The sequence below is a fragment of the Papio anubis genome, chromosome 18 (assembly GCF_008728515.1).
Source record: "Papio anubis isolate 15944 chromosome 18, Panubis1.0, whole genome shotgun sequence".
In the NCBI taxonomy this organism is placed as follows: Eukaryota; Metazoa; Chordata; class Mammalia; order Primates; family Cercopithecidae; genus Papio; species Papio anubis.
In genome coordinates this window covers 16,298,286-16,316,826 of record NC_044993.1, presented here as the reverse complement: position 1 = coordinate 16,316,826, position 18,541 = coordinate 16,298,286, and the positions used below count along the sequence as shown (strand labels likewise).

General features: G+C 50.0%; 1 protein-coding gene and 1 non-coding gene across 6 annotated transcripts in view; one reads left to right on the top strand and one right to left on the bottom strand.

The window, feature by feature from the left end:
* Nucleotides 1-265: 265 nt before the first annotated feature.
* VAC14 (VAC14 component of PIKFYVE complex) overlaps nt 266-18,541 on the top strand; it is a 116,464-nt gene continuing 98,188 nt past the window's right edge. For 4 of the 5 annotated variants that reach the window (XR_002519307.2, XM_021932155.2, XM_003917161.4 and 1 more), the window contains exons 1-5: nt 266-642; nt 16,076-16,226; nt 16,575-16,742; nt 17,602-17,664; nt 18,220-18,327. Coding sequence is in view for 3 of the 5 variants with exons in the window: in XM_021932155.2 (XP_021787847.1) it covers nt 539-642; nt 16,076-16,226; nt 16,575-16,742; nt 17,602-17,664; nt 18,220-18,327 (594 nt within the window). In the remaining 2 variants the exon portion in view is untranslated. The remainder of the gene's footprint in view (nt 643-16,075; nt 16,227-16,574; nt 16,743-17,601; nt 17,665-18,219; nt 18,328-18,541) is intronic. The other variant, XM_031658109.1, reaches the window with a different exon arrangement.
* Nucleotides 13,663-13,733, bottom strand: TRNAG-GCC. The gene has a single exon. It is a non-coding gene; the product is annotated as a tRNA-Gly (tRNA).

Here is an 18,541-nt window from a genome sequence, read left to right as displayed (position 1 = left end):
TGAGTATTGAATAAATTATGTTAAGTGAATCAGACTCCAAGAACCCATTCGGTCTTACGAACGTCTACAGAAGCCCAGCACGTGCCATCAGTTGAGCTACACACCCATTAAAGCACGTCTGAAATCACACTCTAGCTACCTGGCGCGCAGCGGGATGGCGTGCGCGGTGTAGGTGGAGCTTTGCGAGGGCGTGGCTAATCCACCTGAGGGCCGCGGTGGGGGCGTGGCTGGCGAGGGGCGGGTCCTCGCGGCGGAAAGCGGAAGTGTTATAGAGTCATGTGACCCGAGTAACATGGCCGCTGTCCCGTGAGTACCGCTGGTACCGGGCGAGAGTTGTTAGGCGGCCAGGGTCAGGTGTGCTGGAGCAGGGTCCGGGCCTGGGTTCCAGGGCGAGGCGGCGGAGCGTGGCAGGCAAGCCCGGAGCGGCGTGGTCCATGCGCCGGCGCCGGGGACAGAGCGGAGCCGCAGACTCCCCTGGCCCCGGCGCGGCCCCGGCAGCCGCGGGCTAAGGAGTCGCGAGGCTCCCCGAGCTGCCACCATGAACCCCGAGAAGGATTTCGCGCCGCTCACGCCTAACATCGTGCGCGCCCTCAATGACAAGCTGTACGAAAAGCGGAAGGTGGCAGCGCTGGAGATCGAGAAGTAAGAGCCGCAAGGACCCCTCCCTGGCTATGCAGCCCCTGACTGCTCTGCTCCTCAGGGGGACTCCTCACGCCTTCCTAGCCAGGGTTATTTTCCCAGGTTTTAGGCCATTACCTTAGCGTAGTGATTAAGAGCAGATTGGGAGCCATATCTAGGACTCCCCCGTTTACTCCTGACTGGCTGTGTAATTCGGTCCCAGCTTTTTAACCTCCCGGTGCCACAAAGGGCTGCAGTGAGAGTGAAGTGACATCATGTATGGGTAGTGCTTTGCACAGTGCATGGCACAAAGTGAGTCTTCGGTGCGGTGCCACCCAAACCAGCAAATCAGAGAGTTGTCTCTGTGATGGGAGAGAAGTCAGAAGCCGGAGAATTTGCAGGTGATGCTGACCAGCCTGGTTTCTTACCCAGCTTCTGAGAAGTGAAGGAGACTGTTAGTGACCAAGTAGAGAAATCAGGTCGGAAACCTAGTGATCTCAATGCTCAGAGAGTTGTTTGTTTTATCTGTGTTATAACACCCTTCCCTGCAAATGAAAGTAGAAATAATTTGACCTTTCTTGCTTCTGCAGTCTTGTTACATGCATGTGTAACAGCGATCTTTTCTTTATTTCCCAATGTACAAAACAAAGAAAGTTTAACTGGGGATGTTTTATTAAGTTTTTTGGTTTTGGTTTTGGTTTTTAACTGCAATATTATTTTACTTTTGGTGGTTTTCTGCCAGTCAAATCTTAGTGTTAAAGTCAAGTGAGTGAGTGATTTCAGAAAAGTGGAAAGAAGCAGGCTGTGAAACTGGAAGAATACCAGTCTGGGAGGCAGAAAAGGTAGATTGTAGTTCTGTTCTGTCCAGTAGAGTAGCCGTTGGCCATGTGTAGCTATTATAAATTTAAATTATTAAAGATTAAACTTTAGTTTCTCAGTCACACTACCCATATTTCAAGTGTTCAATAGCCACGTGTAGCTATTGGCTACTATATTGGGCAGCACAGATTATAGACTGTTTCCATCATTGCAGAATGCTCTGTTGGACTGCTCTAATCTGTTCTATGGTGTGACATTCATTCTTTAACCTGGGGCAAATTCCTTAACTCAGGGTTTCTCAGCCTCTGCACCATTCACATTTTGGAACAGATGATTTTTGGTTGTAGTGGGCTATCCTGTGTCTTGCAAGATTTTTAGCAGCGTCTCTGACCTCTTTTCACTGGGTGCCAGTAGCACTTCATCTGTTGTAACAATCAAAAATGTCTTCAGACATTGCCAGATGTCCCCTGAAGGAGCAAAATTGCCCCAGTTGAGAACTGCTGCTTGTAATCCAAGTGTTGCTTTGGATTTTAGTTTCCTCCTCGACTAAAGGATTTGGACCTTGATAAGAAACCCCCCACCCCGCCTCCATTCAGCTCTCATGCTCAATATGTCCACAGCCATCTAGCTGCTTCTGTCATGGGACACCACTTTCTTGACTGCTCTTTTTATATAGCTTTTTGTTTATACCTGACTGTCACGAATGCTAGCAAGTCTTACTGCACATTGCCATACTGAATAGAGGGATCCAGAGATGATATATAGACATGGTTCCGTGTCCATGGAGTTTTGTTGGCTTTGAAGTTGCCTTGACACCTAGTTTTGTCCCTCACCCACTCTGCTTCTCGGGAATATCTGGTTTTATTATAGCTTGAGTCATCTGTTGAGTCCTTGAAGAGGTAGGTGTTCATCTTAATATTATTGTTGCTTCCAGCACAACCTGTGTATCTGTTCTCACTCTGCAGACAGTTCTGTAAGGGTTTTGTCTTTGATAGAGTTCATTTTGTATTGGACATCGCCCTGGATTTGTGGAATTTAGAGAAATTCACCAGTGCCTTAACTGGACTGTGAACTCCTTAAGAGCAGAGAGTTCTGTTTATGTATCTGTTTTATTTATCCTTAGCACCTAGCCTGGCAGCACTTGACAGTTGGTGTCCAAATAAATGAATGACCATACATTTTCGGTGGAAAAATAACATTGCAGGCTCAGGACCTTGCTGCTCAAAAGCATGACCTACAGACAGCAGCATCAGGATCATCTGGGAGCTTGTTAGAGGTTCTCCAGACCTATGGAATCAGAATCTGCATTTTAACAAGATCCCTGGGTGATCTGTGTGCACATTAAAGTTTGAGAAGCACTGGCCTCAAAGACCCGCTCATCTGTTTCCAGCCTTCTCCAGTCGTGCTTAGAATGAAGAATGGCTGGTTAGTTTGATGCCTTCCTCAGAATGTGTGTTTCACAAATTACCTAGAGACAGATACTGATTTATCTGTGCTTCACCAGCATTTTTCGTGTCTGAGCACTTTCTCTGTGTCAGGTACACATAGGATATTGTATGTTTTAATATATTCTTCATTTGGCCTGGTCAAAGTGACCCGCAACAAACACAGACTATTAATTAATCTCTCATTAATCAGACTGCAGATGCCCAATAAAAGAAGAGTCCGAATATTGGCAGTTATCTGTGTAGTGTAAATGAGTCAGTTCATGTGCTTCCTAAATAAAAGTGCTTAGTCCTGTTCTTAGGTAAGTGGCCCCTTTAAGATACCCTATTTCCTGAGAGGCTGCGTGGCATGGTGTTTAAGAGTAGGCTGTGGAACTGGGGTCCAGGCTCCCATTTACTCACTAGGTGACCCTGAGCAAGCTAATTAACCTCTGTGCCTCCATTTCTTCATCTGTAAAATGAGAATAATAATAATATGCATAGACTTGTTTGAGCTAATGTTGCAAAGTGCTCTATTAGTCTGTTCTTGCACGGCTATAAACAAATACCTGAGACTGGGTAATTTATGAAAAAAGAGATTTATTTGGCTCACGGTTCTGCAAGCTGTATAGGAAGCATCGCAGCTTCTGCTTCTGGGGCCTCAGGATGCTTCCAGTCGTGATGGAGAGCAAAGAGGGAGCAAGGCGTCTCACATGGCGGGAGCAGAAGCAGGAGCAAAAGAGATGGAGCAGGGAGGTGCTGCACACTTTTAAACAACCAGCTCTCTTGAGAACACACTCACTGTCACAAGAACAGCACCAAGAAGATGGTGCTAGGCCATTCGTCATCACGGGAGAAATCCACCCCTATGATCCAGCCACCTCCCACCAGGCCCCATCTCCAACACTGGAAACACCAGTTCAACAAGAGATTTGGTGGGGACACAGATCCAACCATATCAAGTACTTAGTGTAGTAGTGGGCACATTGCAATTGTTATAAACTATATATATAGAGAGAGATAATTGTTATATAATTGCCCTAATTATTTCTAACATATGTATATCACATAGTTGTCATCTGTCAGTACTGCTCTTACCACTTTTTGGTAGGGGGAATGATAGCCTCCCATATTTGCCCCATGCTAATCCCTGGAGGCTGTGAATATGTTATGTTACATGGCAAGGGGGAATTAAGATTGCTACTCACTAACCTTAAAATAGAGAGATTATCCTGGATTATCGAGGTGGGCCCGATGTAACCCTAACCAGGAGAGTCAGTGTCAGAGTGATGTGATGTGAGAAAACTTACCCTGTCATCACTGGCTTTGAAGATGGAAGGGAGGCCGGGCGCGGTGGCTCAAGCCTGTAATCCCAGCACTTTGGGAGGCCGAGACGGGCGGATCACAAGGTCAGGAGATCGAGACCATCCTGGCTAACACAGTGAAACCCCGTCTCTACTAAAAAATGCAAAAAAACTAGCCGGGCGGGTTGGTGGGCGCCTGTAGTCCCAGCTACTCGGGAGGCTGAGGTAGGAGAATGGCGTAAACCCGGGAGGCGGAGCTTGCAGTGAGCTGAGATCCGGCCACTGCACCCCAGCCTGGGCGACAGAGCAAGACTCCGTCTCAAAAAAAAAAAAAAAAAAAAGAAGATGGAAGGGAACCACCAGTCAAGGAATGCTGGCAGCCTCTAGAAGCTGGCAAGAAAATGGATTTTCCCCTAGAGTTCCGGAAAATAACATAGCCTGCCAACATCTTGATTTTAGCTCAGTAAGACCCATAGTAATACATGCGTTGTTTGTGAATTTTTTTAATTTTTTAATTTCTTCTATAGAGGTTGGTTCTCACTATGTTGCCCAGGCTGGTCTTGAACTTCTAGGCTGAAACAAGCCTCCCACTCAGCCTCCCAAAGTGCTGGGATTACAGGCATGAGCCAGGATGCCTGACCAATTTATATTATTCTAAGCCACGAAATTTGTGGTAATTATTACTGTAGCAAATAGAAAACGAGTACAACTCTACTGTCATTGTTCTAAATCTACCACCCTGGCCAGACTGTGAGCTTCCTGCAGGATCCATGCCTTCATATCATCTTTGTAAGCTCAGTGCTTGCCAGCACTTGGCAGGTGTTAGTAGAAGGCTGAAGCACTAACCGCTCATCAGGTTTGCCCCTGGCTTTCCCAGATCAAATAGTTAACCCGCAGCGTCTTTGTTGGCCTGAGGGCAGCCATCATGGTAAGGTTTGATTAAAGCTCCAGAGGATAGAATACGTTGTATTAGTCTGCTGGAGCTGCCATAGCAAAATACCACAGACTAGATGGTTTAAACAACAGAAATGTATTTCTTACAGTTCTGGGGGCTGGGAAATCCAAGAGCAGGATGCCTGTAAGGTAGGTTTCATCCTGAGGCTTCTTTTAGCTTCTAGGCAACTGCCTTCTCACATGTGTGATATGTGTTCACTTGACCTCTTCTTTTGGATAGGGAGGGTGAGGTGGTAGCTCTAGTGTCTCTCTCTCTTTTTTTTTTTTTTCTTTTGGAGACAGGGTCTCACCCCGTCACCTAGGCTGGAGTGCAGTGGTGCAATCATAGCCCACCACGGCCTTGAACTGGGCTCAAGCTATTCTCCCACCTCAGCCTCCCAAGTAGCTGGGACTACAGGCACACACCCCCATACCCGGCTAGTCTTGAACTCCTGGCCTCAAGCAATCGCTGAGATTACAGGCATGAGCCACTGCCCCAGCCTGGTGTCTCCTCTTATGAGGACACTGATCCTATAGAATCAAGGGCCCCACCCTTACGACCTCTTTTAACCTTAATTACTTCCTTATAGGCCCTCTCTCCAAATCCAATCACACTGTGCATCAGAACTTCAATATATGAATCTGGGGGTTGAGGGACTGTTCAGACTATCACAGTGATCATAGTGAAGCCTGAGAGTGCACGTATATAAAGTGCTGTCTGCCCCATTTTGGATGGTTGGGAGGATATAGAAAAGCTTCCTTTTATTTGGCCATCGTATACCCCTCATCTCATTTATTTTGCATGGGTGCCCTGTGAACGTGGTGGTGTTACACCGTTTCACAGGTGAGGAAACAGGCTCGCTGAGGTTAAGTAATCTTCCCATGGTTTCATAGCTAGAACCTAGCTAGAAAACTCAGGTTCATGTGTCTCAGAAGACGTTCCCACTGCATGACTGGTTTTCCCTACCAAAAAGGGGTCATACTTAGAATAAAAGGAATTTCATACTTGAAATTCTCCACAGTGGTTTTAGCTGCCACTTTGAGTTCTCCAGAGCTCAGGTGACAGAGCCAGTCCTGCCTATGGTGTTCCAGTGAGGAGTTAAAACCACTAATAAGAGGGGATTGTATCATGATGACAGGCCTCTCAGGCACTAAAAATGCAGAGAGATGGATGCTTGCCTCAACTGAAGGACCCCCGGATCCAGAATCTTGAGACCACCAGTGTGGTGTTAAGTGACCACACTAACTGGCTAAATGTTGGGAGACAGTTGTGCAAAGTCCTGGAGAACTTTTGCCCCTACCTTCTTGTTCCCACAGGACCACACAATTTCCTATAAGATAAGGCAGTCAGGTTAGCATTTTTATCATGGCTGTTGCAGGTTTTGTGGTTTTCAGTTTTAATATAGTCATTGATCAGTCGTAATGAAAAGGGTGGGAAGATGCTAGGCTGTCTTCCCAGAGGAGTCTGACGTTGGGGAGAAATGCTAGCAGGCACTCAGATCAGTGTGGTGGGTGTTCACTTTGCAAGGCGTCGTGGAGGCAGGGCCCCCACTGTCTCACTGCTGGCTGGGAGAGACAGCGCCACTCATGGTCACATCTCTAGTGGTCCTGAGCTTTGAGTTCCGTCTGTGGTCCTACCTCCCTGAATGCACCTGATCTTGTCTTTGAACTTGGAGTTCAGAAGCCAGCATACGTACATGCCCTGCTAGGTGGCCCAGGCCATGCCCCCTGAGAGCCCAAAGCCCCAGGGAGGGCTGCTTGGAGCAGAGCTCCTGAATCATGCCTCCCTGCCTGCTGGCTGTGGGGGAGGCGAGTCCCTGGAGCTCTGTGAACAGGTGAAAGTTGAACAGGTAAAGGTTGACCTGGTTCTTTGGAGCCTACCACCTCTGTGGGGAAGGTGCCAGAGTCCTGTGTCGCTTCAAGGGGGATGCATTCTGAGAAGTGTGGTGTTGGGCAGTTTCATCATTGTGTGAACAACATAGAGTTACTCACACAAACCTAGATGGTGCAGCCTGCCACACACTAGGCCGTATGGTCGAGCCTATTGTCCCTAGTCTACAAACCTGCACAGCATGTGACTGCTGAGTACTTAGGCAATTGTAACACAGTGGTATGTGTGTACCCCAGTGTATCTGAACATAGAAATAGTATAGTAAAAATACAATATTATCATCTTACGGGACCACTGTGGAATATGCAGTCTGTTGTTGACCAAAATGTCCTTATATGACACATAACTGTTTTTATTACCCAGTGACTCAAGGTAAATTTTGGAGTGCAGGTCAGAATTCCACCTAGCTTGGCTGTTTATCAGCAGTAGGACCCTGTTTAAATTGTTTAATCCCAGGGTCACAGGCTGGCCCCTAGGAGCTGTGACTTACACACAGACCTGTTTGGTTTGGCCTGAATCACAAAGTATTTTAAATTGAGAAATTTCACAGTGAAATTCAGGTTTCTGGATTATCTTATAGACTTGGGAGATGTGGCCCGCATTCCTGCAAAGCAAATTGGCGGGAGCTTTGCCACCTGTTGGCAGATTAACCAGAGCCTGTTTTACCTCCTGGGCTTTCCCCTATATCTCCTGCCTGGCCCCTGTGAGCATCTGAGTTTGTGATCTCTGGTTTAACCTCTCTGTGCCTCAGTTTTCTTATCTAAAAAAAAAATAGCCCCTTGAAAACATTATGCTAAGTGAAAGAAGCCAACCGTAAAAGGCCACATATTGTATGATTCTATTTAAATAAAATGGCCAGAATAGGCAAATCTGTAGAAACAGAAAGTAGACTCGGGGTTGCCTAGGGCTTGGGGGAAGAGATTCGGGGGAATGGGGAGTGACTGCCAGTGGGTGCAGGGTTTCTTTTGGGAATGGTAAAAAAAATGTTCTACAATTGATGATGGTGATGGTTGCACAACTTTGTGAATATACAAAAGACTGCTGACACCTGCACTCTAAAATAGTGAATTTATGGCATGTGAATTGTGTCCCAATTTTTAAATTAGTGCTGTTTTGTTACAGTCTGAGGGAAGCAGTTATTCAGTGGTCACAACTACTGTCACCCGAGATCGCAACAAGCCTCCTGCTGTCACCAACTCTTGCTTCTCCTTTGTAGTTTTTTCCACTGGTTGGATCCACTGTATGCTCAGTACGTGCTCGTTCCTACATCGTATCTGCTCATTTCTTACCAGTTCATTCCTAGGCCTTTTCAGAGAAGGTCATGAGCCCTTCCTCAGGGACGCATGTTCCGCTTTCCCATTCAGTTTTGGAGACTGGTTAACAAGTAGAAACCAAATTACTTAAACACTCGGCAAAGCAACTGGCCGAGATGTTGACCTAGATCCTCTTCAGGACGCTGCTGCCTGGATATGCCATCTGAGTGTGGTGTGTTGCAGCGAGAACTGGGATGGATGGTTAGACTTGCGGGGGGGAAAAGGCAGCAGCCCCAAGTCCATGCGGAAAGTTTCACATCCCAGGAATAAATGTCACCTGTGGGTTTATCTTTACATCCGTCTTGGAGCCAGGAGCATAGTGGGTGCCCAGCCGACGTTTATGGAATGAACACAACCTCGTGTGGTGTGTATAAGATCGCAGCTTGTCTCTGATTCTGACTTTGCACTAATACTGTTACTTGAGCATGTGCAGTACTGAGCACAGAATGTGATTATCTAATTCTCTAAAAGCCCTCTGAAGTCATTGTCATGATCAACCCACCTTCAGCTGAGGATATTCCCTCTGAACACATGGGAACCTGAGTTCAGTGGCTAAAACCTCTGCCACCTAGGACAGAGGTTGGGACATGGGGCCATCACCAAATGGCATGGGATTGCAGTTAAACGAAATCACAAATGCAACGTGCCTGGCACACAGTGGGCACCCAACTGGTAGTAGCTGTGCTGTTTGGGGAGGGGCTAGTGTAACATAATGGATGACGTTTTAGATCTTGGGGTTAGAAAAGCCTAGATTGGATTTTAAAATCCATCATCTACAACTTGCATGACTTTGTGTATGTTTCTTACTTCTCTGAGCCTCAGTTTCTACAGACTGTAAAATGGGTATAATGGTACTTTTAAGGTTTCAATTAGACCCTGTGTGTAAAGCATGCAGCACATTGCCTGGCAAGTAGTAAGTGCTCAGCTGATGGTTACTTACTCTCTTCCTACGTTCACAGAAGACCAGCGCTAGAGCCTCATTTCAAAACATCTCAAGTAGGCGCCTCATCTGTACTCCCTGTGTGTGGGAGGAATGCCTTGACGATGACCGAGCACTGTGGGGAAGTGTGTAGAGAAAGCTACATTTCTCTTGGGGGCCTTAGTTCTGCACAAGGGAATTGCCATCTGTAATTCGGTACAATTGGTTTGCAGCTGAAGTGGCTTAGGGAGATGGGAGGGAGGGACTGTGACATAGTTGAAAGGATATGGACTTGGTAGAAGTCAAGGGTTCAGACCTTCCGTGACCCTAGGAAAGGGGCTTGATTTCTCTATGACTGTTTCAGATCCGGAAGATGGGAGTGAAATAATAATAGCTACAGAAGGAGGTGTCCTAAGGAATAATTGGCCCCTGGAATACTCAGCAGAGTATGAGTGCTTAGGAAGTGGTCAACTCAGTCGTCCTCGTATGACCTGTGACAGTCTCCTGTGACCGTCACCGTTCTGTGGTACAGAGTTAAGCTAAGGGTCCTGTGGCTGTGTAGGGTGGCCCCAGGCTCTCCCGTGGCTCGTGAAAGTCCAGATGTGTCTTGCACCGTCCGTGGCTGCGTCTCCTATCGGGGAGTGGGTAGTCGGTGTGGCAGTCTTTGAGAGATGGAGGGTGACGTCAAGAGCTTGACGCTAGCCCCGCTTGGGGCTTGTATCTTCTGGGGCATGGTTGTTGCTGCCATCCTGCAATGCCACTGGCCAGCTGAGAACCCAGGCTCTGAGCAGTGTCTAGAGGATACCTCTGCAGCCAGGGTTCTTCAGAACTTTTTGGAGGAAACCAGGAAGAAGTGGATTCTGTCCTCTGGTGTGTAAGACAGCAATGTCCATGACCTTCACATTAGTGAAGGTCTCCGGGGATTTGTGATCGTGAGAGTTTCTGGGCCAGATACTAACTTCAAAGCTAGTTCAGCCTCAGAACCCCCACCTCTGGCTGGCAACCTGTAGATGAAAGGAGGGATAGTGTGGTCTTTTGAAGAGACACTAAACCTGGAACTGGGAATGCCCAGGTTTTCAACTTCACTTACTCTGCTTCCCCTTGTAGTTGCTTTTTTTGTCTCTGCACTTGCCTTGTGAAGTAGAGACCACACCACAGGCAGGCTGACTAGGGCAGTTCTGGAGCACCTAGTGAGGGGTTAGAGCACGCCTTCAGCTGCCCTTCAGGCATCATCCAAGCCTGTGCACCTTTCCCCGACCACTAGCCACAGCCCTCGTGACCTGAGCCTTTCTTGGTGTGCATTTTCGGGTCCTAGTAATAGTGCCTTTTGGTCCTGCTAACCTGGACTATAAGAGAAGAGGGCGAGGACCGTCCAAATGCGATATTGATTAACCCGCAGGTTAGGTTTGGGTTTGCAAAGCACTCCCATGTCACCAATGTGGCAGTGTGGGGTTTTGCCCCAGGTTTTCCCTGCAGCTCAAGCTGCCTGTCACCTCTGCCAGTCTTGACAAGTGTTTACCCACCTACTGCACGCAAAGTTCTGGACTCGGAGAGAGGCCTAGTGCTAGAGATGCAGATGCATAGTGCCAGTCCTCAAGTACTTTTTCAAGAACTTGTGGAGGGGCAGGCATGGTGGCTCACGCCTATAATCCCAGCACTTCCGGAGGCCAAGGTGGATGGATCACTAGAGGCCAGGAGCTTGAGACTAGCCTGGCCAACATGGTGAAACCCCATCTCTACTAAAAATAGAAAAAATTAGCCAGGCATGATGGCAGGCGCCTGTGATTCCAGCTACTCAGGAGGCTGAGGCAGGAGGATTGCTTAAACCCAAGAGGCAGAGGCTGCAGTGAGCTAATATCACGCCACTGCACTCCAGCCTGGGCCACAGAGCGAGACTCTGTCTCAAAGGAGAAAAAAAAAAGTTGTGGAGGTAGGAATCACGCATGAGAAGGAATTAGAAGGAATTTACCTGCTGACATTCCACAGCACGTTTGCTGGGCACAGAATGAGGGGTCCTGAGTCCTTCTGCACTCACTTCGTGGGATCATCAGGAAAGGCAGGGGGTTGGATTTGAGCTGAACTTTGAGGACTGGGTAGAATGTAGAAGGGACCAGGAGCTTTTCTAGAGAGTGGGTAGATGGGAGGTGCAGCAGTGGGCCAGGCAGGGCGCAGTAAGAAGGCAGGCCTGGCGGGAGTAGAAGGCTGTGCTGGGAGCCCGGCAGGAAGGCTGCAGAGGTCGGCCTGTCCCTGTTTTGCTTGTCCCAAGTGTCAGATAAGGAGGGTGGGCTTGATTCGTGGAACAGATTCTTCCTGCCAGTGGCCCAGGGTTGACCCCAGACCCGGTGCTCTCCAGGCTGACATACTGGTGAGGACAGGTTCCATGGGTTTCCCTCCAGCCATTGTCTGCCTGACGCCTGTTTTCCCGGAGATGAAGAATATTCTACCCTTAAGTGCAGGGGTGGAGACAGTAGAAACTTGGAGTTCCTGGGGCCACAGGGCCTGAATGGGCTGTCATTTTTGTAGTGGCCTGGGGTGCTCTGAATTGAGTCCTAGTGGGACTCTGGTGGGGGAGGCCTTCCAGCTGGTGCCAAGCAGGGACACATTTGCTCTTTGTGAAGATGAGGGGTGGGGAGGGAATGCTGAGCACAGAAATCCACCTTTCCCGTCTCCTCCCTCAGGAGGCCCTATTACTCTTGCAGGCTGTCACTCCGACATCAGAGCCACTTTCCTCATACACTTCAAAGCTTCCTACATGCCATTCAAACCCATACCACCCGCTGGTGCAGACTGCCCTTCCTCAAGTTCACACCACTCGCGAGCTCATGGCCTTCTGTAGCTCCTCACATCCACCGGGGCTAAATGCCAGTCCCTTTGCCAAGTGTCCAGGGTCCCTCGCTGCATGACTGGGAGCAACTTTTCCAACCCTGTCACCTGTGGCTTTTGTTTCTGCCAAATCAAATGTCTGCTTCTCTTTCTTCTGAGCCTTTGTTCAGCCTCATCCTCACCAGCTCCAGAACGAACACCTACTCATCCTTCAAAACCCATCTGCAATGCTGACCCTTATAGAGCCCTAGTACATCCCTGCCTGGCAGACACCGATCGCTGTCTTTCCAGCCTGCCCCGGCTCACCTCATACTCTTCTGACCAAGTGTTTTTTCTGTTTGCACAGTATTCCTTAAGCCCTCTTCCCACCCCGGCAGAGAGCTCCTTGGGGGCAGGGAATAGCTCTCATCTACTGGCTGCCACACAGGAGTCCCCTCTCCAGTTGCTCGGGGAATGTTTGTGACCTGAAACAGGGAGACAGGAGAGGAGGTGGCTTCAGGGTGGCCTGCGCTGCCGTGCAGGTTGGCTTTCCTTTGGACCCTTTGCTGAAGCCTCGAGGATGTCCCCACTCCCACTCCTAGTGGCGCTGTAACTTGTACCAAGCGGAAACATGTCCTGGCTGTCTGGGCAGGCGTGGGGAGGCTGTCTGGGCAGGCTGTCTGGGCAGGCGTGGGGAGGCACAGCGGCTCTAGCGGGCCTTGGTGCATCCCACATCCTGGACTCTTCAAGAACGAGCAGACCAGGTTCTAGATCTTTGCACAATTTAGGAAAATAAGTGTTTTCATCAAAGACATTTGAAATCCAACTAGAAACAAGTCATTCTCAGTTCTCAGAGTGGATTTATAAATTCTTTAGGCAGTGTGAAAGCCCAAATTCAGTCTCTTAGGATTAATAAAAGCTCTGCTGCTGCATTGGCCGGGAAACAAACCCAGGCCTCCCGCGTGGCAGGCGAGAATTCTACCACTGAACCACCCATACCCAGATGTTAGCAGCTGTGTGTGCACCTCCCTTTAACCCCATTCCTGTGCCTCCTTGCGTGTAAGTTGATTCATAGACTATGAAGCCAGTCTCTGATGCTGCCACATCAGCACAGTTGCAGGAATGGAGCGCTCAGGCTGCAGAAAAGGAGGGAGAAGGCAGGAAGCAGGAGGGTGTACGTGTGCGTGTCCAGTTGATTTGCCTTCAGACCTTGCAACAGAAACCAAAGCTTGAGTCTTTCTTGGTAGCAAAAGTATATTAAAACTTTGGGGGACTTTTTCCCCTCTGCTGTTTGAGTCCTCCCACCACATTCTGCCTTTAGTCTTGTGTTAAACTGTGTTACTGTTCTCAGGTTTCATGCCAGCTTCCTGTGGAAGACTGGCCAAGGCTGAGGACAGCACAACAGGAGTCCCCTTAAGGTGCAGGCATCAAGTTCATGGCTCCACAGCCATAGAGAGTACTTCTCTGGAGAACCCAGCAGCTCGCATGTGCACATGTAGCAGGGAAGTGTGGTTCCAGATTTGTGGGCACCCTTGGCTGCTGCAGGTCTCGTGTAGTTGGAGAGACTGACTGGCTCCTCTAGCAGGATGTCTCTGTGAGGAAAACTGGCCAGGAAAAGGCAGGAAAAGCAACTCTGCATTGCATTGGCCGGGAATCGAACCCGGGCCTCCCGCGTGGCAGGCGAGAATTCTACCACTGAACCACCAATGCTCCAGCTGTTTGTTAGAGCATCTGCAGGGCATTTGGCAAGGGGCTGTCTCTGTCAATACTTAGGCACTCTGACAGATGATTGGGTCTCACCTGGCTGGTTTGTCCAGTTTGGGAGACCAGACAAGTTGATGTAGAACCATCCTTGCCCCGCCTTAGTACACTGCTTTGAGAGTTGGGGCCTATGAACTGGAGTTCACCTTCTGTCCAGAGGCCGTGGGTTCATCCACAGTCCCATCCCCATAAAGATCAAAGCAAGGGGCAACTCACAGGCCACTTGTACAGCTCCTTCCTGAAGCACCCATCTCCTCTCCAACGTCCACCAGCCCAGAGCGAGACCTATTTTGTCACCTCTTGCGTGAACAGTGCCTGGTGCATGATGGGTGCTCCATGTGATTGGCTGTATTAAATCTTTATGAAACCACTGCCTGGTCCCTCTTTGAACAGCCTTTTTGCAGGAGTGCTCACTGTCTCACAGGACAGCACATTTGGTTTTAATTACTAGAAAGTCCTAGCTCTGATTAGTAGAAAGTGCCTGAGCTGGAACCACACAGACTAATGGACACCTTTTGGACATGATTATTCTTAAAATTCTTCAAGTCAACTTGAGACCCCATTTGTGGAACAGGTGAGCAAGATAACTGCCATGATTGGATGCAAAGCAAGGAGGGAGAGTGCCTGCAGTTACTTTTTCAAGTCTGAAGTCTCTAGACTGCCGTTTTTCCACCTTCAGTGGCTCCACCAGTGTCATCCCTCATGCCTCCTGTCCTCATCTCGCAAGCATCTCCAGGCTCCTTAAGACAGCCTTTCATACGCCCAGCTCCCTGGTACATGAAATCTATTCTTCTAACTGGGGATTCCCAGGTTACCACCAGCAGCCCATCCCGCTGCTGTTCTGTTCTCTGGGGCCCCAGACAAGGGTGCCTACTTCCGCATCCTCACCTCTGCTAACAGGACTCCTTTTGCCAGGAAGGCCCGTTTCTTTCCCTTCTGCCTCCTTCAAGATCCAGCTCCATCCCACTTCCAGGCAAACTTCCCTGACCACCCCAGCTGCCTCTTCTACATCAGTGATCTGGGGCATCCTGCCACCACATGCCATGTGAGACCTGTCGCCCCAGAGATGCTGTGAGCTTTGGGAGGGCAGAGGCCTGGCCTTCGTGTCCATGGGGCTCTGAAAACAGACTAGTCTATCGTGGGGTCAGGCCACCCTCAGCTCCAGCACTCGGGGCAGAGCCTGCCTGGGGAGTCATCCTCCCTGGGTGACCAGCAGCCGCTCCCTCCCACACAGGCAGCCTCCCTCCGACCTGCTCCTCTCCCCGCCAGCGTCACTGCCCAGGGAGACACCTTGGGGACACCGTCTACCCTACCCTCCTCTCCCCTCTTGTATCAGCTATTAATGCTTTTCCATTTAATTCTAGAAACATTCCCCGCTGCTCTTTCCGACTGCCTCAGTCACATTTCAGGACCTCCTCACCCCATAGCTACAGTGCTCTCCTGAACGTCCCCAGCATCAGTCTCCCGTCAAACCCATGCCTGCCCCAGCCCTGCTTCTCCAAGCCACCACCGGCGATGTCCAGTTGGAACATGGGGCTGAGCGTGTCATCCCTTGCTGGAAAACTTCCACCAGCTCATCATTTCCGTACCTGTCTCTAGCCACTCCTTCCACACGCTGGAACCCTCGTCCCATCCCAGATATGCCATGTCAGCTTGCGTGGCCTTGGCCTGGTTCTTCCCTATGCCCGAGGTGCCCTGCCTTCCTTTCTTTACCTGGAAAGTGCCTGTTACTGTTTTTAAGATCTGACTCAACTGGCACCTCCCTGTAGCCCTCCCGGACGGCCCGAGGAGACAGAGCTCATTGCATTTTCTTGCTTCTGTGATATCACTGGCGCCACTTTGCTACAACTATTTGTTTGCACGTGAATCTTACCCATTACGCTGGGGCCTGTGTCCCAGCAACGTCCCTAGAAATAGTAGCTCAGACGCAGAGGGTTTCTGAGATGCACGGATGGAAAGCTGAGTAAGTGTTGAATAAAGACAGTTGATCAACTGATGATGCATTGTACTTTTTTGGTCCCAATGACACATTCATTTGCATTCTCTGAGATTCCCAGAAGTGAGCTAGCACCACTGTTCCTTATTCTATTGTACACAAAGGGAAACTGAGACCCAGAATAGGGAAACAACCATGGCTCAGCCAGCAACAGAACTGAGACCTGCCCTGAGACGCCCATCTCCCAATTCCTCTTTCCAAACAGGTCATCTCCCTTCCTCATTGCAGCCCCAGGCCCTGGAGGCCACAGCAGAGGTAGCCTGATTTCCACAGCCCCTCTCTCCTCTCTCTCCAGGCTGGTCCGGGAGTTCGTGGCCCAGAACAATACCGTGCAAATCAAGCATGTGATCCAGACCCTGTCCCAGGAGTTTGCCCTGTCTCAGCACCCCCACAGCCGGAAAGGGGGCCTCATCGGCCTGGCCGCCTGCTCCATCGCACTGGGCAAGGTGGGCCTTTCACTCAAGGAACAGACATACCAGTCCCGGCCTTGACGCTAACCAAGCCATCCAGATGCCCTCCCTCTCAAGACCCAGCAGGGCATTGCAGACCTGTGTTTTATTACCGCTCTGTCCACACCTGAGACCAGCAAGTCTGGCTTTGCGGCCTGGCAGCCTGGTCCCCTAGGCGTGGGCCCTCTCCTGGGTAGCAGACTTGGGAAGGGTCTTTGAGTCCAGCTCTGGCACAAAGGCCTGAGCACCTCCAAGGGAGGTGGGATGTCAGCTGGCACTGCAGGCTGCAGGGCCTGGGCTCTGACCCATTCTGATCTGTCTTCTATTCCTCCTGCCCCCTCGTAGGACTCAGGACTCTACCTGAAGGAGCTGATCGAGCCAGTGCTGACCTGCTTCAATGATGCAGACAGCAGACTGCGCTACTATGCCTGCGAGGCCCTCTACAACATCGTCAAGGTGGCCCGGGGCGCTGTGCTGCCTCACTTCAACGTTCTCTTTGACGGGCTGAGCAAGGTAACCGCCCTCCTCCTCCTCCTCGCTGGGCTGCGCTTGGTTCACCCACTTCACTTGACCTTCTGGAACACTGGACCCCTTTTCCCAGATGCAGGCAGAGGAAACAAGCATGTGGCTGCAAGGGACACTTATTGTCTATTGAATCTAATCATTTTTAATGGATTTGCGTTTATACCTTTTTTCATTTCTCTTTTAATTCATTTTGATGGCATTTGATGTAAGTATCAGTCTGTCACACAGTAGAGGGGAGAAGCTGATAGTCTGTGAAACACTCGCCTCCCTGGTGGAAGGAGATGGTGCTGAAGCCGTCACCCAGACCATACTTCCCCTGTAGGGAGGGCCACGCTTAGTCTAGCTCATAAGTGCCCCAGAAAAAGCTCATGCTCTCCTCCATGCCTCTCGCAGCCTGGTGGAGTTCTCCTCCCAGGCGCAGAGCAGCCCTGCAATGCTGCTGCCCCTGCAGAATGCCATGGAAGTTTCTAGAGTATCAGCCTCGCAGCTACCCTGTCCCCTCCTCCAGGAGTGGAACGAGGACCCAGCGCTTGAAGATTGGAAACCCCTGGGGAAGGCTGATGGGAAGCGGCCCCGTGACCCAGTCACGACAGGGAATAGGAACCCCAGCGGGTCATAGGAGAAGTCCCTGAACAGAAGGGTATTTCCTGAATCTGCTCATCGACCGACTCCACTGTCCCCACTCCCACTTTCCCAGCCCTTCTCAAATGTGTTCACTGAAAGGGGAGCCTGGTGGATGTTCCGGGCTGCACCAAGGCCCCGGCTGCAGGTTTACAGGAAATCCCTGGTGTTGCATCCGACCGTGACCCTCGCCTCTGTGTCCCTCCCCTCTCTGTGCCTCTTGCAGCTGGCGGCCGACCCAGACCCCAATGTGAAAAGCGGATCTGAGCTCCTAGACCGCCTTTTAAAGGTATTTGTACTTCGTCACCACTTTTATTGCTATAATCTATTTCTCCCATCTGTCTGTACAGCTTAGAAATTCTGTCATTGGGAATGTTCTTCTTGAATTTAAAATATATTTTAAATTTACATGTACTCCCTGGTGTGCAGTTCTATGACAAGAATATGGAGCTCAATCACCACTATCAAATACAGAACTGTGCCATCACCTGAAATGTCCCCTTTTGTTGCCGCCACCTAAAGCAGAGAAGCTTGCCTGTCACTTTCCACACCACCCTGGCTCTGACAGCAGGGGCCTGGGCATTCCATCCAGACCACAGAGAGTAGGGTCTTGCCATTCAATTGGTTCGCTCTACTTTGATTCCTGCTTTCATTCTACCCATTTTGCGTGTCCCATGGACTGGGACAGGATGAATACTCCAGAGACCTCTTAGGCCTAGCTCGGAATCTGCCGTTTTCCTCGGTGGCCGCCTGAGCACTGGAGCCAGCCCTGGGCCAGTGATTCAGCGATGTCAGGCAGCCCTGGTCTCAGGCTCTCGGCAGCTCACTTTCCTCCGATCCACAGGACATTGTGACTGAGAGCAACAAGTTTGACCTGGTGAGCTTCATCCCCTTGTTGCGAGAGAGGATTTACTCCAACAACCAGTATGCCCGGCAGTTCATCATCTCCTGGGTAAGGCCTGACCGGACACCGTTTCTCCAGCCTCCAGTTTGGAAAATCTGCTCCCTAGCACACTCTTGTCAGGTCCTTTGGCTATAGGAACCCTACATGCTCTCCCTCGAATAGCCATTAACACCTGATAATTCAAAAACGCCTCATTCAGCTTTGCCCCCGAAACCCACCATGTTGGCCCTAAAGGGGTCCAGTTCTTGTTGTCCCTGAAGGG